Source organism: Microcebus murinus, chromosome 10 (genome assembly GCF_040939455.1).
Source record: "Microcebus murinus isolate Inina chromosome 10, M.murinus_Inina_mat1.0, whole genome shotgun sequence".
NCBI classification, from domain to species: domain Eukaryota; kingdom Metazoa; phylum Chordata; class Mammalia; order Primates; family Cheirogaleidae; genus Microcebus; species Microcebus murinus.
Window position 1 is genome coordinate 73,231,866 of NC_134113.1, and position 13,684 is coordinate 73,245,549.

The following is a 13,684-nucleotide window of genomic DNA, read 5'->3' on the forward strand; positions in this document are numbered from 1 at the left end:
AGGAAATTGTCACTTTAAGTTTTAAAAGAACAGACCAATCTTGATTTAATTAATTTCATCTGATAAATATTCTGTGAGTCTTTAATTAGAGATGATATTTGACTTTTTAAACTTTCTCTGTGTTGCAACTCCATTTACTAGATTTTTGTGGGGGGTTTTTTGTTGTTGATGTTATTTTTAAGATACCATGTTTCTCCTAAAAGAAGACAGGGTCTTATATTTATTTTTCCTCAAGAAGACATCCTAGGGCTTATTTTCAGGGGATGTGTTATTTTTTTTAAGTACAGTACAACAATATACATTTATTCAAATATAGTTAAGTCGTCTTCTTCTGGAACATTATCATAACTCTCCAAACCCTGAAATCCATCCTGAATTTCTTGCAACTCTATTTCCTTTAGAACCATTGGCCCCAATCTCTCATGTGGAGCAATAGAGCTCTCATGCGGCAGATGAGAAGTGCTGCTAGTCTTTTTTACAAAATGCATGGGTTGTGCAGAAACGCTCTGTAGCCACGCCCATTACTAGGTCTTATTTTCAGGGTGGGGCTTATATTGTACAAATGCTTAGAAATCCTGCTAGGGCTTATTTTATGGGTAGGTCTTATTTTTGGGAAAACACGGTAAACTTGCTCTGTTAACCCTGAGCAGAGTACAGTAGCATCATCATAGCTCACTGCAACCTCAAAACTCCTGACTCAAATGATCCTCCTGCCTCAGCCTCTCAAGTAGATGGGACTATAGGCACGTGCCACCACACCTGGCTAATTTTTCTATTTTTAGTAGAGACAGGGTCTCGATCTTGCACAGGCTGGTTTTCAACTCCTGTGCTGAAGCAATTCTCCCGCCTTGACCTCCAGAATGCTAGGATTAGAGGTGTGAACCACCACGCCTAGCAGAATTACTAGATTTTTGATCTTGAGCAAATGATGTAATTGTTGTGCCTTAGTTTCTGTTTATAATATGGGGATAACAATACTATCTACCCCGTACAGTTGTTATAAGCACCAACCACTTAAACAAATATGCATATAAACTGTTTTGAACTCTTATGGGACATAGAGCAAATTACCATCACCACTTACCATCAATCATTATAGGAAAAATTAAAATCGCCTTTACTAGAATGGATTCAAACATAATATGAATTTATTTCTTCCACATCCATGAGGATAGAACAAAATATGTTAATTTCAGTTTTTACAGAAACCTTATTGTTTTCTCACAGCCCATGTGCAATTATTAATATATTAATATATCCAGTGTGATACTGAAAAAAATCCAAAGTGTTTTCTCCTGCTTGGTTTGACTTTATGCAGATGTAAAGTTAAACAGAGAATATTTATCAAAGGTAGAAACTTCAGCACAAGCACAAAGGACTCCTTTAAGTAGATTAAGTAATTTAGTTTTTTCAGACAGGATCTACTTATTTTCATTCTAATAAAACTAATTAAGGTACTTGACTGTCACTGGAAAATGTCAATTATAATCTGTTTGAAATAATGAGGTCTTGAGGGCTCCCAAAACTCAAAATAATTTATCCAGTAATACCCTGAAAAATTTCTCTTAGTGAATAAAGGATGACACTAATTGAGCTATTCACCATCGAGGACTATTGTCAACTTTCTAGTTTCCCTTAGGTTAATAAAATGTTTTCTTACTGTATTTTTTTGTCCATAGGCTTCTGTGTTATGTGAAAGTTAGCATAATTAGCTAAATTTAAACATTTCTTGTAATTTACTCCATAACCTACAAAGACAGTTTAGTAAAACATTCACTCCAATTTTCTCTTGGAAAAAAAGCACTCCCTAATTTAGATACAGGCTCATCATCGCTTGCCTTTTCCTGCAGGGGAGTAGTTGAGGCAGGCCGGTGAGGAGATCAGCTGTTTTTCCTCCACGGAGTCAGGTCTCTTAGATAGGGGATAGAGGATAAGGAAATTGATAGGAAATAGAGAGAATAAAAGAATGTATAGAGGCTAAGGTATAGTTTATAGTTTTATATAAAAAGATTAGATATAACAGTGGGGTTATTTAGGAGATTGGACATATCCCCGTGAACGGCCAGCAATATGGTTAGATTCATATAGGTTTTTATAATCATAGACATTAATTATCAGTTGTCAGGGTAACATATTTGCATATCAGGGAATGCAGTTGCTAGGGGAGACAGGATTATATAGGTAGTAGGTTAGGGTCAAAAGTCTTCTCAAAGGGGTTTTAATCTATCTAGGTGAACAAACAGGTATAAAGTCTTTTAGGGGCTAACTTCTAAATTCTAAGAGGTAGTTGTCAATTAACAGAGATATAACAAAAGAGGTACAGTGACTCTATATTTCTTTGATTAGTTACTGTGGACTTGAAGGTAGACAGATAGGAGAGAGCAGGAAACCCATCTCTGTAAAACAGGTTGTTTATAACCAGCTGGGCGCATCTCTGGGCAAAGAGCACTCATTGTCTCCGGCTCCCATCCTGTGGGCCATATTTGCCTTGCCTTGTCTTTCAAGACACAGGGAAGCTCACAGATTTTGAGATACTGGGAAGCCTTCCTGGGAAACATCCCTACTGGAGATTTGAGAGCTCTCCCATGATAACAGCCTCTAATAAGTGAACCATTGAGTTCACACATTCCTTCAGGGCAAAACCCCTGCAAACTCCTGTTTCTGTCTTTAATATAGTAATATAGGGTGATGCAATAAAATAATAATAATAATAATAAATAATATTAAATAATATAATAAAATAATAATAATAACAATAAAATAATGGTCTATGAGCTACATCTCATTAATTCCTCAATCATATTTTCCCATATTTTATATGATTTATGTTTATATAAAGTAGCAATAGGGACCTTCTTGTCACCTCAAAAACTGATGGCAGTTTCCAGAACAATAACATAAAACGTTATGACTTATACATAGTTTCATATTCACCATCCCATTTGATCTTCACAACAATGCTACAAAGGAGACGCAGCACTATCAACAGGGCTTCAATGCATTAATCTGCAGGTTGTATGTGATACAAGTCTAGGAGACACTACTAAATTGTAGTAGATATAGATTATTATATCTATTGTTACTATTTCCCAGCAGATGGCAGTAGAGATCTTGAAGAAGGGTATGTTTTGTTTTTTTTTTTTTGTAATTCCAACAAAGGCATGGTAGAGACTAGTGGTAGGGCTAATGTATTACCTTCCCCTTTATGAATGAGCCTCAGAGAAGTGACACAACTCACCCAACATTCCTGATAACCAAGGCAGAAGCATACATTTTTTTTTCCTGGAACCAGGTTAAGTAAATACCTATGGATGGGAAAACATAATTTATGTGCATAAAGGGAACTTTGTAAAATAAGAAAAGGCCAATAGGGTATGGCCTAGGTATGCTGTTTTTTTAAAGGAGTTCTTTTTAAAAAAAATTATTTATTGTAATTGACAATAAAATTGTATACATTTATCATGTACAACATGTTTTAAAATATGTACACTGTGGAAATTGAGCTAATTATAACATATGCATTACCTCACATACTTATCATTGCTGTAATAAGAATACCTGAAATCTATTCTCTTAGTGATTTTCAAGAATACATTGGTTTTTTCTTTTTTTTTTTTAGCAGTTTCCAGCAGACTCCAAAATACATTGTTTTTAACTATAGTTAGTTCCCATGTTGTACAACAGATCTCTTGAACTTATTCTTCCTGTCTAGCAAAGGGTTCTTGATCAAAAGGAAAAAAATCTTAATGCTGTATATTGCCCAGTTAAGGATGTTATATCCCTGCCTCTGAGTTTCTACATTGTCACAATGTCAAAAACTGTCGACTTTAACTAAGCACAGGTGTTGGATTTGGAGGCACTCAGCGTCCTCTCAGATGCAGTGTTTTGGACCCACACCAAAAGAAATCCTAAAGCATAAGGGGACTATGAAAATACAAACTGTCCCATCCCAAGCATGCTGATGCCATAAGCTGAAATATACAAAAATCAGAGCTGCCCAACAGCATAGCAAGTGCTATACCTACAACAGCCACAGTGTCAAAATCCAAAAAGTGTTATCACAACTCACTTGATGGCAATATTCAGACAGTTCTAAACTCCTGGGGCAGCCACACTGCACCTGACTGCCCTTTTATGGTCTTCATTTTTCCCTCTTGCTGTGAACACTCACTACAGAAATGTTCATATTATTGGATCATTGGGTGCTGCATCTTACCCTACTGGGGATATCACAATATATATGGTATATGCTGCATATTACCTTTCCACATTCTGAAAATTTAATTTCAAAACACATCCGGCCCCATGCATTTCAGATAGCTATACCTAAAGTGCATTTGATCAGGTCCTCTTCAGACACTCCAGAACAGTGGTACTGACACACAGTATATGCTTTATAGTATATAAGGTCCGTTGTTTATCTGAATTGCCATGTTATTATCAACCCTCATTAACATCAAAGCCAATTACCATAAATTTTAGGCAATGTATCCTATAATATTTTTATAAGTTGTTTATTTATATAAATTAAACCCAAGGGAGTGCATAGCTAAGGAAAAGCAATCAGATTATAAAGAAATAATTCATGAGGAGATATACCCTGTTACACTGTACTCAACAGTTGGAATACATTAGGAAATACTGAAATGCTTTTTAAAAAATGCTGAATACAAGAAGACAAATGGTTACTCTGCCTAAAAACAAGATTAAAAGTTAATGTTGGGTGTGAGGTTGGAAGCTGCAAAGCCCTTCCTGTGTTGAGCCTGGTTTTCACAACTATTTGGAGCAAACTTTGGGAGATAAGATCCTGCCTGTGGCTCTCTACGTTTTTGCAAACTGTCCACAATAATTAAGTGCTGATGAAAGATATGAAGGTACACAGATTTCTGGTATATTTAGGGAGGTTTTACCCAGTAAAGTTTTTCATGCTCTAAATTTTGCTAAATGAACATCCCTTTCTAGACCTTCTCACACAATGAAATTTACTTTTTTTTTTTTTTTTTTTTTTTAGATAGTTTTTCTCTGTTGCCCTGGCTAGAGCGCAGTGGTGTCATTGTAGCTCACAGCAGCCTCAAACTCCTGGGCTCAAGTGTTCCTTCTGCCTCAGCCTCCACGTGCATGCTACCCACACCAGCTAATTTTTCTATTTTTTGTAGAGATGGCATCTCACTCTTGCTGAGGCTGGTCTCTGAACTCCTGGCCTCAAGCAATCCTCCTGCCTTGGCCTCCCAGAGTATGAGAATTACAGGATGCACCTGGCCAGCCACACTATAAAACTTATTTCTGGATTCAAATTAAACATTGTAAGAATGAATTATTTTAGCGTACAAAAGCGCTGGGCAGGTAAATTGCAGGATATATTAAATCTTGATATAGTATTAAAAATAAATTTATTAACAAATTAACTCCATTGGCTCTCTAGTCTCTTATTCTGCTAATTTCATTTTCCAGTCATCATTTCTGTGGAGGCAGAAAATTATAAGCTCTGTTTGCTAAAAAAGATAAGTGTTGCCAGAGTCTTAATGGACTCTAATCATCAGCTGTATGTGAAGAATATTGGAGGGATAGGATTGCAATCGAAAATTAAGCCTCAAATGTAATCACTTACCAAGCGTGTTAAACCAGATTCCTGGTTCAGTAGATCTATGGGGAGCTCAACAGTTTGTAGTACAAATAAGCCCCCAGGTGATGCTGCTGCTGTCCTCAAACAACTTTCCTCTAGGTGTGGCAGGGAGGCCAGATGATAAACTAGAAAGCTATTTCACAATGAGGTAAGGTTAAAGGCTGGGACTCTGCACAAGGTATTTGATTTGAAGATGTTAAAAAGTTAAGGCTTAGCTTGGAATAAGAATCCTTTGGTTTCAGATTTATACCTATTCTGTATTCATACGGTATCCTGGCTAATATGTATATAGGAAATTTATGTATTTTAACGCTTGAGGAATTCCTGTGAAATGTAAGCATTAACCTGGAAACTATATACATAATTGATTGTGATAGGAAACTGCATTTTCTGTCATTTCACTTGTGTATAAAGCTTTTGATTTCTCACGTTAAGTCAGAAACACATCAGGGTTCTGTCTTTTCTTACACTTGATTGAAATTTAATTTGTGGCTCTAAGAAATATGTTCCTTAAAGTGATGCAAATGAGAGATTTCTCTTCAACACCCCTTCTGTCATGTCTTCCTAAAATATCATACTTTCAAAGTTTCTGGTTGAAGAAGCAATATTTTAAAAACAAATCTGGAACTAAAACCTGAGAATCAGAAATTCCACAACATGCTACAGGCAATCTACAAGAAATTCAACTCTGGCAGCCCTCAACCAAGTTCTTACCTGCATAAGCTGCTGCTTCAATTTCTGTATTTCTGAAATGTTCAGCTCACTGAATAAGTCAGAGACAGGGTTCAGAGACTCTCCTTTCCTTAAGGCGGGAGTCCGATAGTCTCCGTTCAGTTTCACAAGCGGTCCATGGATATGCCCATTCATTTTGTCATCATTGTTTGGTTCGCTCCCGTCCTCAGCAAACTTGAGTCCATCTACCGAGATGCTGATGTGGTTATCATTGAGGGTGATATACTGGGAGAGCTCCTTCCGCAGGTTGTTCTTTTGCTCCCTTTCATTTTTTAAAGTCTCAAGGGCTTCTTCCAGTTGGTGCTCGGCGATCTCTTTTAATCGGATGGCATCTTCCAGCTGGCTGTTCAGTAGCACTGTCTCCTCTTCAAATCGCTTAATCTCATGCTTTAAGCCTTCATATTCAACCTGAATCAGACAGGATAAAGATGATTCATAAAACTAAAACTTGGATCTTACAAAACTGCCACGAAACACTCTAGTGGACCTAATCAATAAAAAAATACATAATACTAATCTACAAAATAAATCATAAAAAGCACATCAAATACCATTAAGGTAATAGAAAACGGTTTCTTTAGAAATTACATAACTATATGTAATTAGATGTTATAATAATGTAATATAAATACATTTTATGTATAAACAGACACAATGATATAAATGTATATAACTATGTATATAATTTAATTCTTAACAAAAAATGAAAAAGCTGTCTACTGTCTTATGATTTCTTTTAGAGGATCCAGTGGTCAAAAGGGGGCACTGTTTGCCTGATAAATCAGGAATATTTTTTGTAATAATTTATCAGAATACTTACACTCTAAAGAAAGGTTTTATATCACTATCACTTCATTTCATTATTAATAAGGAGGAAATTTTTATACCCAGAGATAAATTTATTAAAAGACTATAATAAGAACATAATCTCAGTAAAATATGTTTGACAGTAAAATGAGAAAGCAAAGTAATTTTTGTGTGCTTAAGAACAGAATCTGCAAGAACAGATAGAAACTATCCGATAACAAAAGATAGCTATATTGTCATCAATGTAATATTCTTTTGAATTATAACCAAATAAGAGCCTGCTCAGACAACCTCTTGGTCATGAAAGCCCACAGGTGCTAGAGATCTCTCCTCTGAGCTGACGTGCCTTCCTTGGGACCTTTTCCACGAATTTATCACATGCCACACGAGCCATCTGTATTTTTTAGAGACAGGGTCTCACTATATCACTAAGGCTGGCCTCAAACTCTTGTGCTCAAGAGATCCTCCTGCCTCAACCTCCTGAGTAGCTGGAACTACAGGTGTGCATCACTGTGTCTGGCTTCATGCCACCTTTTAACAAACATTTTATCTCCAAAATTACATTGTAATCTCCTTAAAGAGAGAAAGAACTTTTTTATTCACCTAGGTGTCCCTTATAGTGCTTCAATGTTCTTCCGTGGTGTTTAAAACAGAATTCTGCTCCTCAATAAGCATTTGCTAAATAAATAACTACGTGAATGAAAAAAATCACCTCTAGCTGAGCAGTGACTGTTCCTTCTAGATCTGCTTTTTCCTTTACATCCTTATACTTATTCATGCTAATTATAAGCTGCTTGTGGTCACTTGAGTTTGCTGCCCTGGGGCTCTCTTCAACATTTCCTACCCAGCAAAACTAAAGAATCCAACCACTTTTCCTTTACATTTGCTGACTGACTGCACTTCGACTGGGTTGTTACCTCAACCAAAAAGGCGTATTTTTCTCTTTATCCCTGGTAGGGGAATGAAAGTTTCGTTCCTTGATTATAGGATTCTCGGTTGTTAGGAAGGAAGGAAGGGAAATTGAGGATAAAGTGGGAAGGAAGAGAAGAACCCATAAAACCACCCTGAGCAGGATTTAGTGCTCTGCAAGTGACCTGGGATTAAGGCGATTTGGAAATCAGAAGGGTCTTTTACCCCCTTACAGAAGGAGAAGCAAGGGTTGCTCTCAACATGGATATGAGAAAGCCAGCCTGGAAACTGCATGGGACAACAGAGTCTGTGTGCATGTGTCATGGTTTCCTCCAGGCTGGCTTATACAATATAAAGTCATCTTCCCCCCGACCTCTTCCTTTTCTGTCCCTGGACAACACAGGACACCCTCCTGCCAATCTTTCCTAAGTATTTCAACCAACCCTCTGACTGCCCCAGATTACGTGATAGCTTACATTTGCAGGCGTTAATTTAGTTTGAGCTGTAGACCTTTCATGCTGGAATCTTTGTCAAACTGATGACCTAGACCAGAGGTTGTCAAATAGTACTATGTCCTCTGGAACAAATGCAGCCCACCACCTGTTTTTGTAAATAAAGTTTTACTGGAACACAGGCATGCTAATTTGTTTACATATTGTCTTTGGCTGCTTTTCATACTCTAAGAGCAGGGTGGAAGAGTTGCAAGAGAGACTCTACAGCCTCCAGAAATATTTACTATCTGGCCCTTTATAGAAAAAGTTTGCTGACTCCTGGGCTAGACTTGAGGACATTAATTAGTTTGCATTGTAGCTTTTTAAATTCTGTAATCTTTATTTAATCGTTGGCCCAGACTTCCCATAATACCTAATCTCTTTCTATCTGGGCAGCTTCACTCATACCACTCACTCAAATTGGTGCAAGCTCCTACTATTTTCTTTTCTTTTTTTTTTTTTCCTTTGACACAGGGTCTTGCTGCATCACCCTAGGCTGGAGTACAGTGAGATCATAGGTTACTGCAGCCTGGAACTCGTGGGCTCGAGTGATCCTCCTGCTTTAGCCTCCCAAGTAACTAGTACTATAGACATGTTGCCACTATGTTCTACTAATTTTTTTAAAAAATTTATTTTTTATAGATGAGGTCTTGCTATGTTGCCAAGGCTGGTCTCAAACTCCTGGGCTCAAGGGATCTTTCCACTTTGGCCTCTCAAAGTGCTGGGATTACAGGTATGGGCCACTGCGCCCAGCATACCTCCTAGCTATTTCATGTTTCTCTGCCTGGGAAAAGGCTATCATCTGCAAAACTCTTACATTTATCATTGAAGACCTATGAATCTGACCCTAACTATGACGTCTTTGTTGACCCATGGAGGCAAACTGATCACTCCTTTCTGTGCCACTGTTGTTAGGCTGCATCATACTATTAGAGCTCCAGGCAAGTGGAATGACCAGGAAACAGAATGAAAAGATGCTTAAAAATTGCTGTTTGATATTTTAAAGACAACATCAAAGTAATCATCATGAGAAAAATCAGTACTTTGTTGGGATTCCTTATAGTAACTTCATAGTTTAGTAACTCTTTTGATTTTTAACTACATGAGGGTCATGGGTAGGTACCATAATCTTTTCAGAGCTTAGGAACTCTAAAGATCTTAATCTGGCCCAATACTGCCAAATCAAACACATGGCTTTAATTTTCATTTACACAAATTGCTAGGAGTTTATTACCCACCTTCCCTACTGGGACTATAAACTCTTTGAGCAGTGAACATATCTTTTGTCTTTAAAAATGTACATGGCCTCATAGAAAGATACCCCTGAAATACTGGTTAAATGAAATAAAAATTAATTGAATACATTCCCTAGGTCTCTTATGGTATTACTGCCTGATACAGAAATATATCCTTGAAGGAATGCTCTTCATAATAGAAGTATGATTGAATTGTTAATTTTTAACAAGGGTTTTCAATGCTTAGATAACAAAAATGGATTGTTTCAGTTCCATATGTGAGGTATTAGGCACATAGCGTTTATTATTTCTTCCCTCCTCTCATGATCACATCTCTAAAAATTGAAACTAACATAATTTCCTTCCCTATGTTAAGTAGTACTGGGACCAGGCACATTTTTTCCTGTCCCTATGTTAAACAATAATGGGACCACAGCGGGGTGTGGTGGCTCACGCCTGTAATCCCAGCACTTTGGGAGGCCAAGTTGGGAAGATCACTTGAGGTCAGGAGTTCAAGACCAGCTTGATCAACACAGTGAGACCCCATATCTATAAAAAATAGAAAAAAGTAGCCAGGCGTGGTGGTTTTTGACTGTAGTCCCAGCTACTCAGGAGGCTGAGGCAGGAGGATCACTTGAACCCAGGAGTTTGAGGTTGCTGTGAGCTATGATCATGCCACTGCATCATGCCCAGTCAACAAAGTGAAACCCTGTCTCTAAATAAAATAAAATAATGGCACCAGACATAAAAAAATTTAGCTGCTTGAGGGAAATATTTGGCTCCTGGAAGATAAGGCTCTGACTCAAGTGAAACAGCTTCCACATGATTCACTTCAAGACCCTCACTTTGCTCTCTGTCTCCCAGCTCAAAGCTCTGTCATAAACTCTGTCTGTCCCAACTAGTCTCCTAGCATGCAAAACCTACCTGAAAATCCCCCAGTCCTGATCCTAAAACCCTTCTCTCCAAATCTCCCCTTTTGAAATATTATGAAGGCTCTGTCGAGGTGATTTCTCTTGTTGTGGGGTGTCTGATAAACAGCTTAGTTTGACTGATAGATTCTGTTGGTGGTCTGTCTGGAACTGACAGCTGAGACTTCTCTGTATGACGGCTGCATCTTCTTACACTTCTTTCAAATATTTTGGTTTGAAAAGTATGAAGATGTAAAACATGTCTGTAAGGTCAGACTTGATTTTATTTTGGACGCAGAACCAAATCAGCACACAGAGAGCTATAGCTCCAATTTCAGAGCCAATTCTTCAATGCTTCCATATATTTCATATTTAGTATCACAAAAAAAAACTGGCATGGTCAATTAAAATCTTAAATTGTAGCTGCTCTCTAAATTGAATTGTGTATGTAAGAAAAAGAAAAATTTTTTTTTTCATTCTTTCAACAAGTATCTATTTAATGACTACTGTGAGCCAGACCCTATTTTAGGGTCTATATATTAAATATTAATATTAGTGGAAAGAGATGAAAAATAAATAAATTAATAAATAGGTCTATATATTAAATATTAATATTAGTGGAAAGAGATGAAAAATAAATAAATTAATAAATAAACAATTACACTGTATTTAGAAAACAATAGTTAAGAGAAAAGGGAAAAATCTTCTTTGAGCTAAGCATTTTAAAACAGCTTCGCTCTTTCAGGGAAACATCAAACCAGGCTGAAAGCCCATGCAATGAGTGTGGGCTTCTGCACAAAGCAACATTCAGCCCTATTTTGTGATGAGTGCCAATTATTGGCATCTCTTCACAACAACAACAAAAAAATCTATGGCATTTATATGTAAAATATTATACTTAATACTTCATTAATTAGAAAGAGAGATTATGGCCGGGCGCAGTGGCTCACACCTGTAATCCTAGCACTATGGGAGGCTGAGGTGGGCGGATTGCTCGAGGTTAGGAGTTCAAGACCAGCCTGAGCAAGAGTGAGACCCCAGTCTCTACTAAAGATAGAAAGAAATTAATTGGCCAAGTAAAAATATATAGAAAAAATTAGCTGGGCATGGTTGGTGCATGCCTGTAGTCCCAGCTACTTGGAAGGCTGAGGCAGGAGGATCGCTTGAGCCCAGGAGTTTGAAGTTGCTAAGAGCTAGGCTGATGCCATGGCACTCTAGCCGGGGCAACAGAGTGAGACTCTGTCTCAAAAAAAAAAAAAAGAAAGAGAGATTATGATAGATGTTAACATCTGTAAATAAAGGCTAACAGTAGGACACAGACATAGCACTTCCTGAACTGGAGAGACTTCTGGCATTACCATGTACCCGGTTGTCAGGGAGTAAGCCAGCATGGCCCTCTATACAGAAAATGATTTAGCATTAATTAATTAGACAATTAATTGGGAAAATTACTATATGGCATCGAGAAAATAAAGAGATATAGAAATCTCTTCCCCTCTTTTGTTAAACTTCTGAGTTCACCATTGGATTCCATGTTTTAATTACTCTGAGAAGGGCGCTGGGAAACTCTATGTACGCAGCCAGACTGACAGCACAAATCCTCCCAGAAACGGTGTCCGGGTTAATGAATATTCACGGACACCTTGGCAGTCTTTCAAGAATACCTAACACTGGCCCTCATCAACCTCCCGAGTAAATCAGTGTGTGACCACCTACGGAGCCACGGAGGACTCTCCAGGGAGGCGCCTGGCTGGCCGCCTCCCACCCATGCAGAGCACAGTGAGAATCCCAGGAATGGGGAGGAATGGCCACTTGAAATATTTGCACTTCAAGTAAATTTGTTTCGAGTCCTCAACATGCTTCACCAGTGACCAAAAAAAGAAAAAAAAAAAAAATTACCCTTCTTATTTTAAGAACTATTCGAGAAGCATTGTTTTGAAAATATTCTTCTAAGTTTAAATTTCTCTCCATTCTGAGCTCAGTTACCCCAGCCAAACCGAGACCTGGTGCCTCTGGAACTGCCAGCCCCCAGCACACACCCGGGATTCAGTGCCCACAGGGGAAGGAATGTAAACCCGATAAAGGACTGAAACTGTCCCCTGCGCTCCTTAGGAGACATCTTGTTCCTCCAGCACTCCAAAGTTGGGAGGAAGCGGCAATGGTCAGACATCAAATTTCAACTGTTCACTATATGGATTTTTTTTTTCTTTTCTGGATTTTTTCCTTTTCCTTCTTAACCCTTCTATCTATCAAAATCAGTAATATCTGAGACACAAATACCAGCTTGGGAAGAGAGTAGAAGTGGAAGCATCCATCTAGGCTAGCTTCTAAGTTTACCCAGGACAAGAATCAGGGCCTGCAGATTCTCCTATCTGTCCAGCCTAGCACAGAGCCTGGCATGTAGTCTGTTGACCTGAACTGAGAGGGCACAGTAGCATTCACACCGGAACAGAGGTTGTGGTTGAGGAAGCACCTTGAAAAGAACTTGAACATTCAATTCATTTTGCTTAATTACTTGCTACAACTGTATTCATAAATAAATTGTTCTAAAATCATATATTCAAGAATTATTCAATTATTGAATTCTTGAATATACTGGGAAATGCCACAATGCAAACCAATCAGGAAAATTAACCTATCTAAACCTCACTATAGAAAACATTCATTCATTCATTCATTTATTTGGCAGAGTCTCACTCTGTTGCCCTGGCTAGAGTTCTGTGGCATCAGCCTAGCTCACAGCAACCTCAAACTCCTGGGCTCAAGCAATCCTCCTGCCTCAGCCTCCCGAGTAGCTGGGACTACAGGCATGCGCCACCATGCCCAGCTAATATTTTTTTTCTATATATTTTTAGTTGGCCAATTAATTCTTTCTATTTTTAGTAGAGACGGGGTCTCGCTCTTACTCAGGCTGCTTTTGAATTCCTGACCTTGAGGGATCCGGCCTGCCTCAGCCTCCCAGAGTGCTAGGATTACAGG

At 38.1% G+C, this 13,684-nt stretch overlaps 1 protein-coding gene across 7 annotated transcripts in view; it reads right to left on the reverse strand.

Annotated features, from left to right (window-relative positions):
- The window catches only part of BICD1 (BICD cargo adaptor 1), a 236,019-nt gene that overhangs the window by 55,442 nt on the left and 166,893 nt on the right, over positions 1–13,684 (reverse strand). For all 7 annotated transcript variants that reach the window (XM_012789251.2, XM_012789252.2, XM_012789263.3 and 4 more), the window contains exon 4: positions 6,338–6,763. In XM_012789251.2, the coding sequence (XP_012644705.2) occupies positions 6,338–6,763 (426 nt within the window). The remainder of the gene's footprint in view (positions 1–6,337; positions 6,764–13,684) is intronic.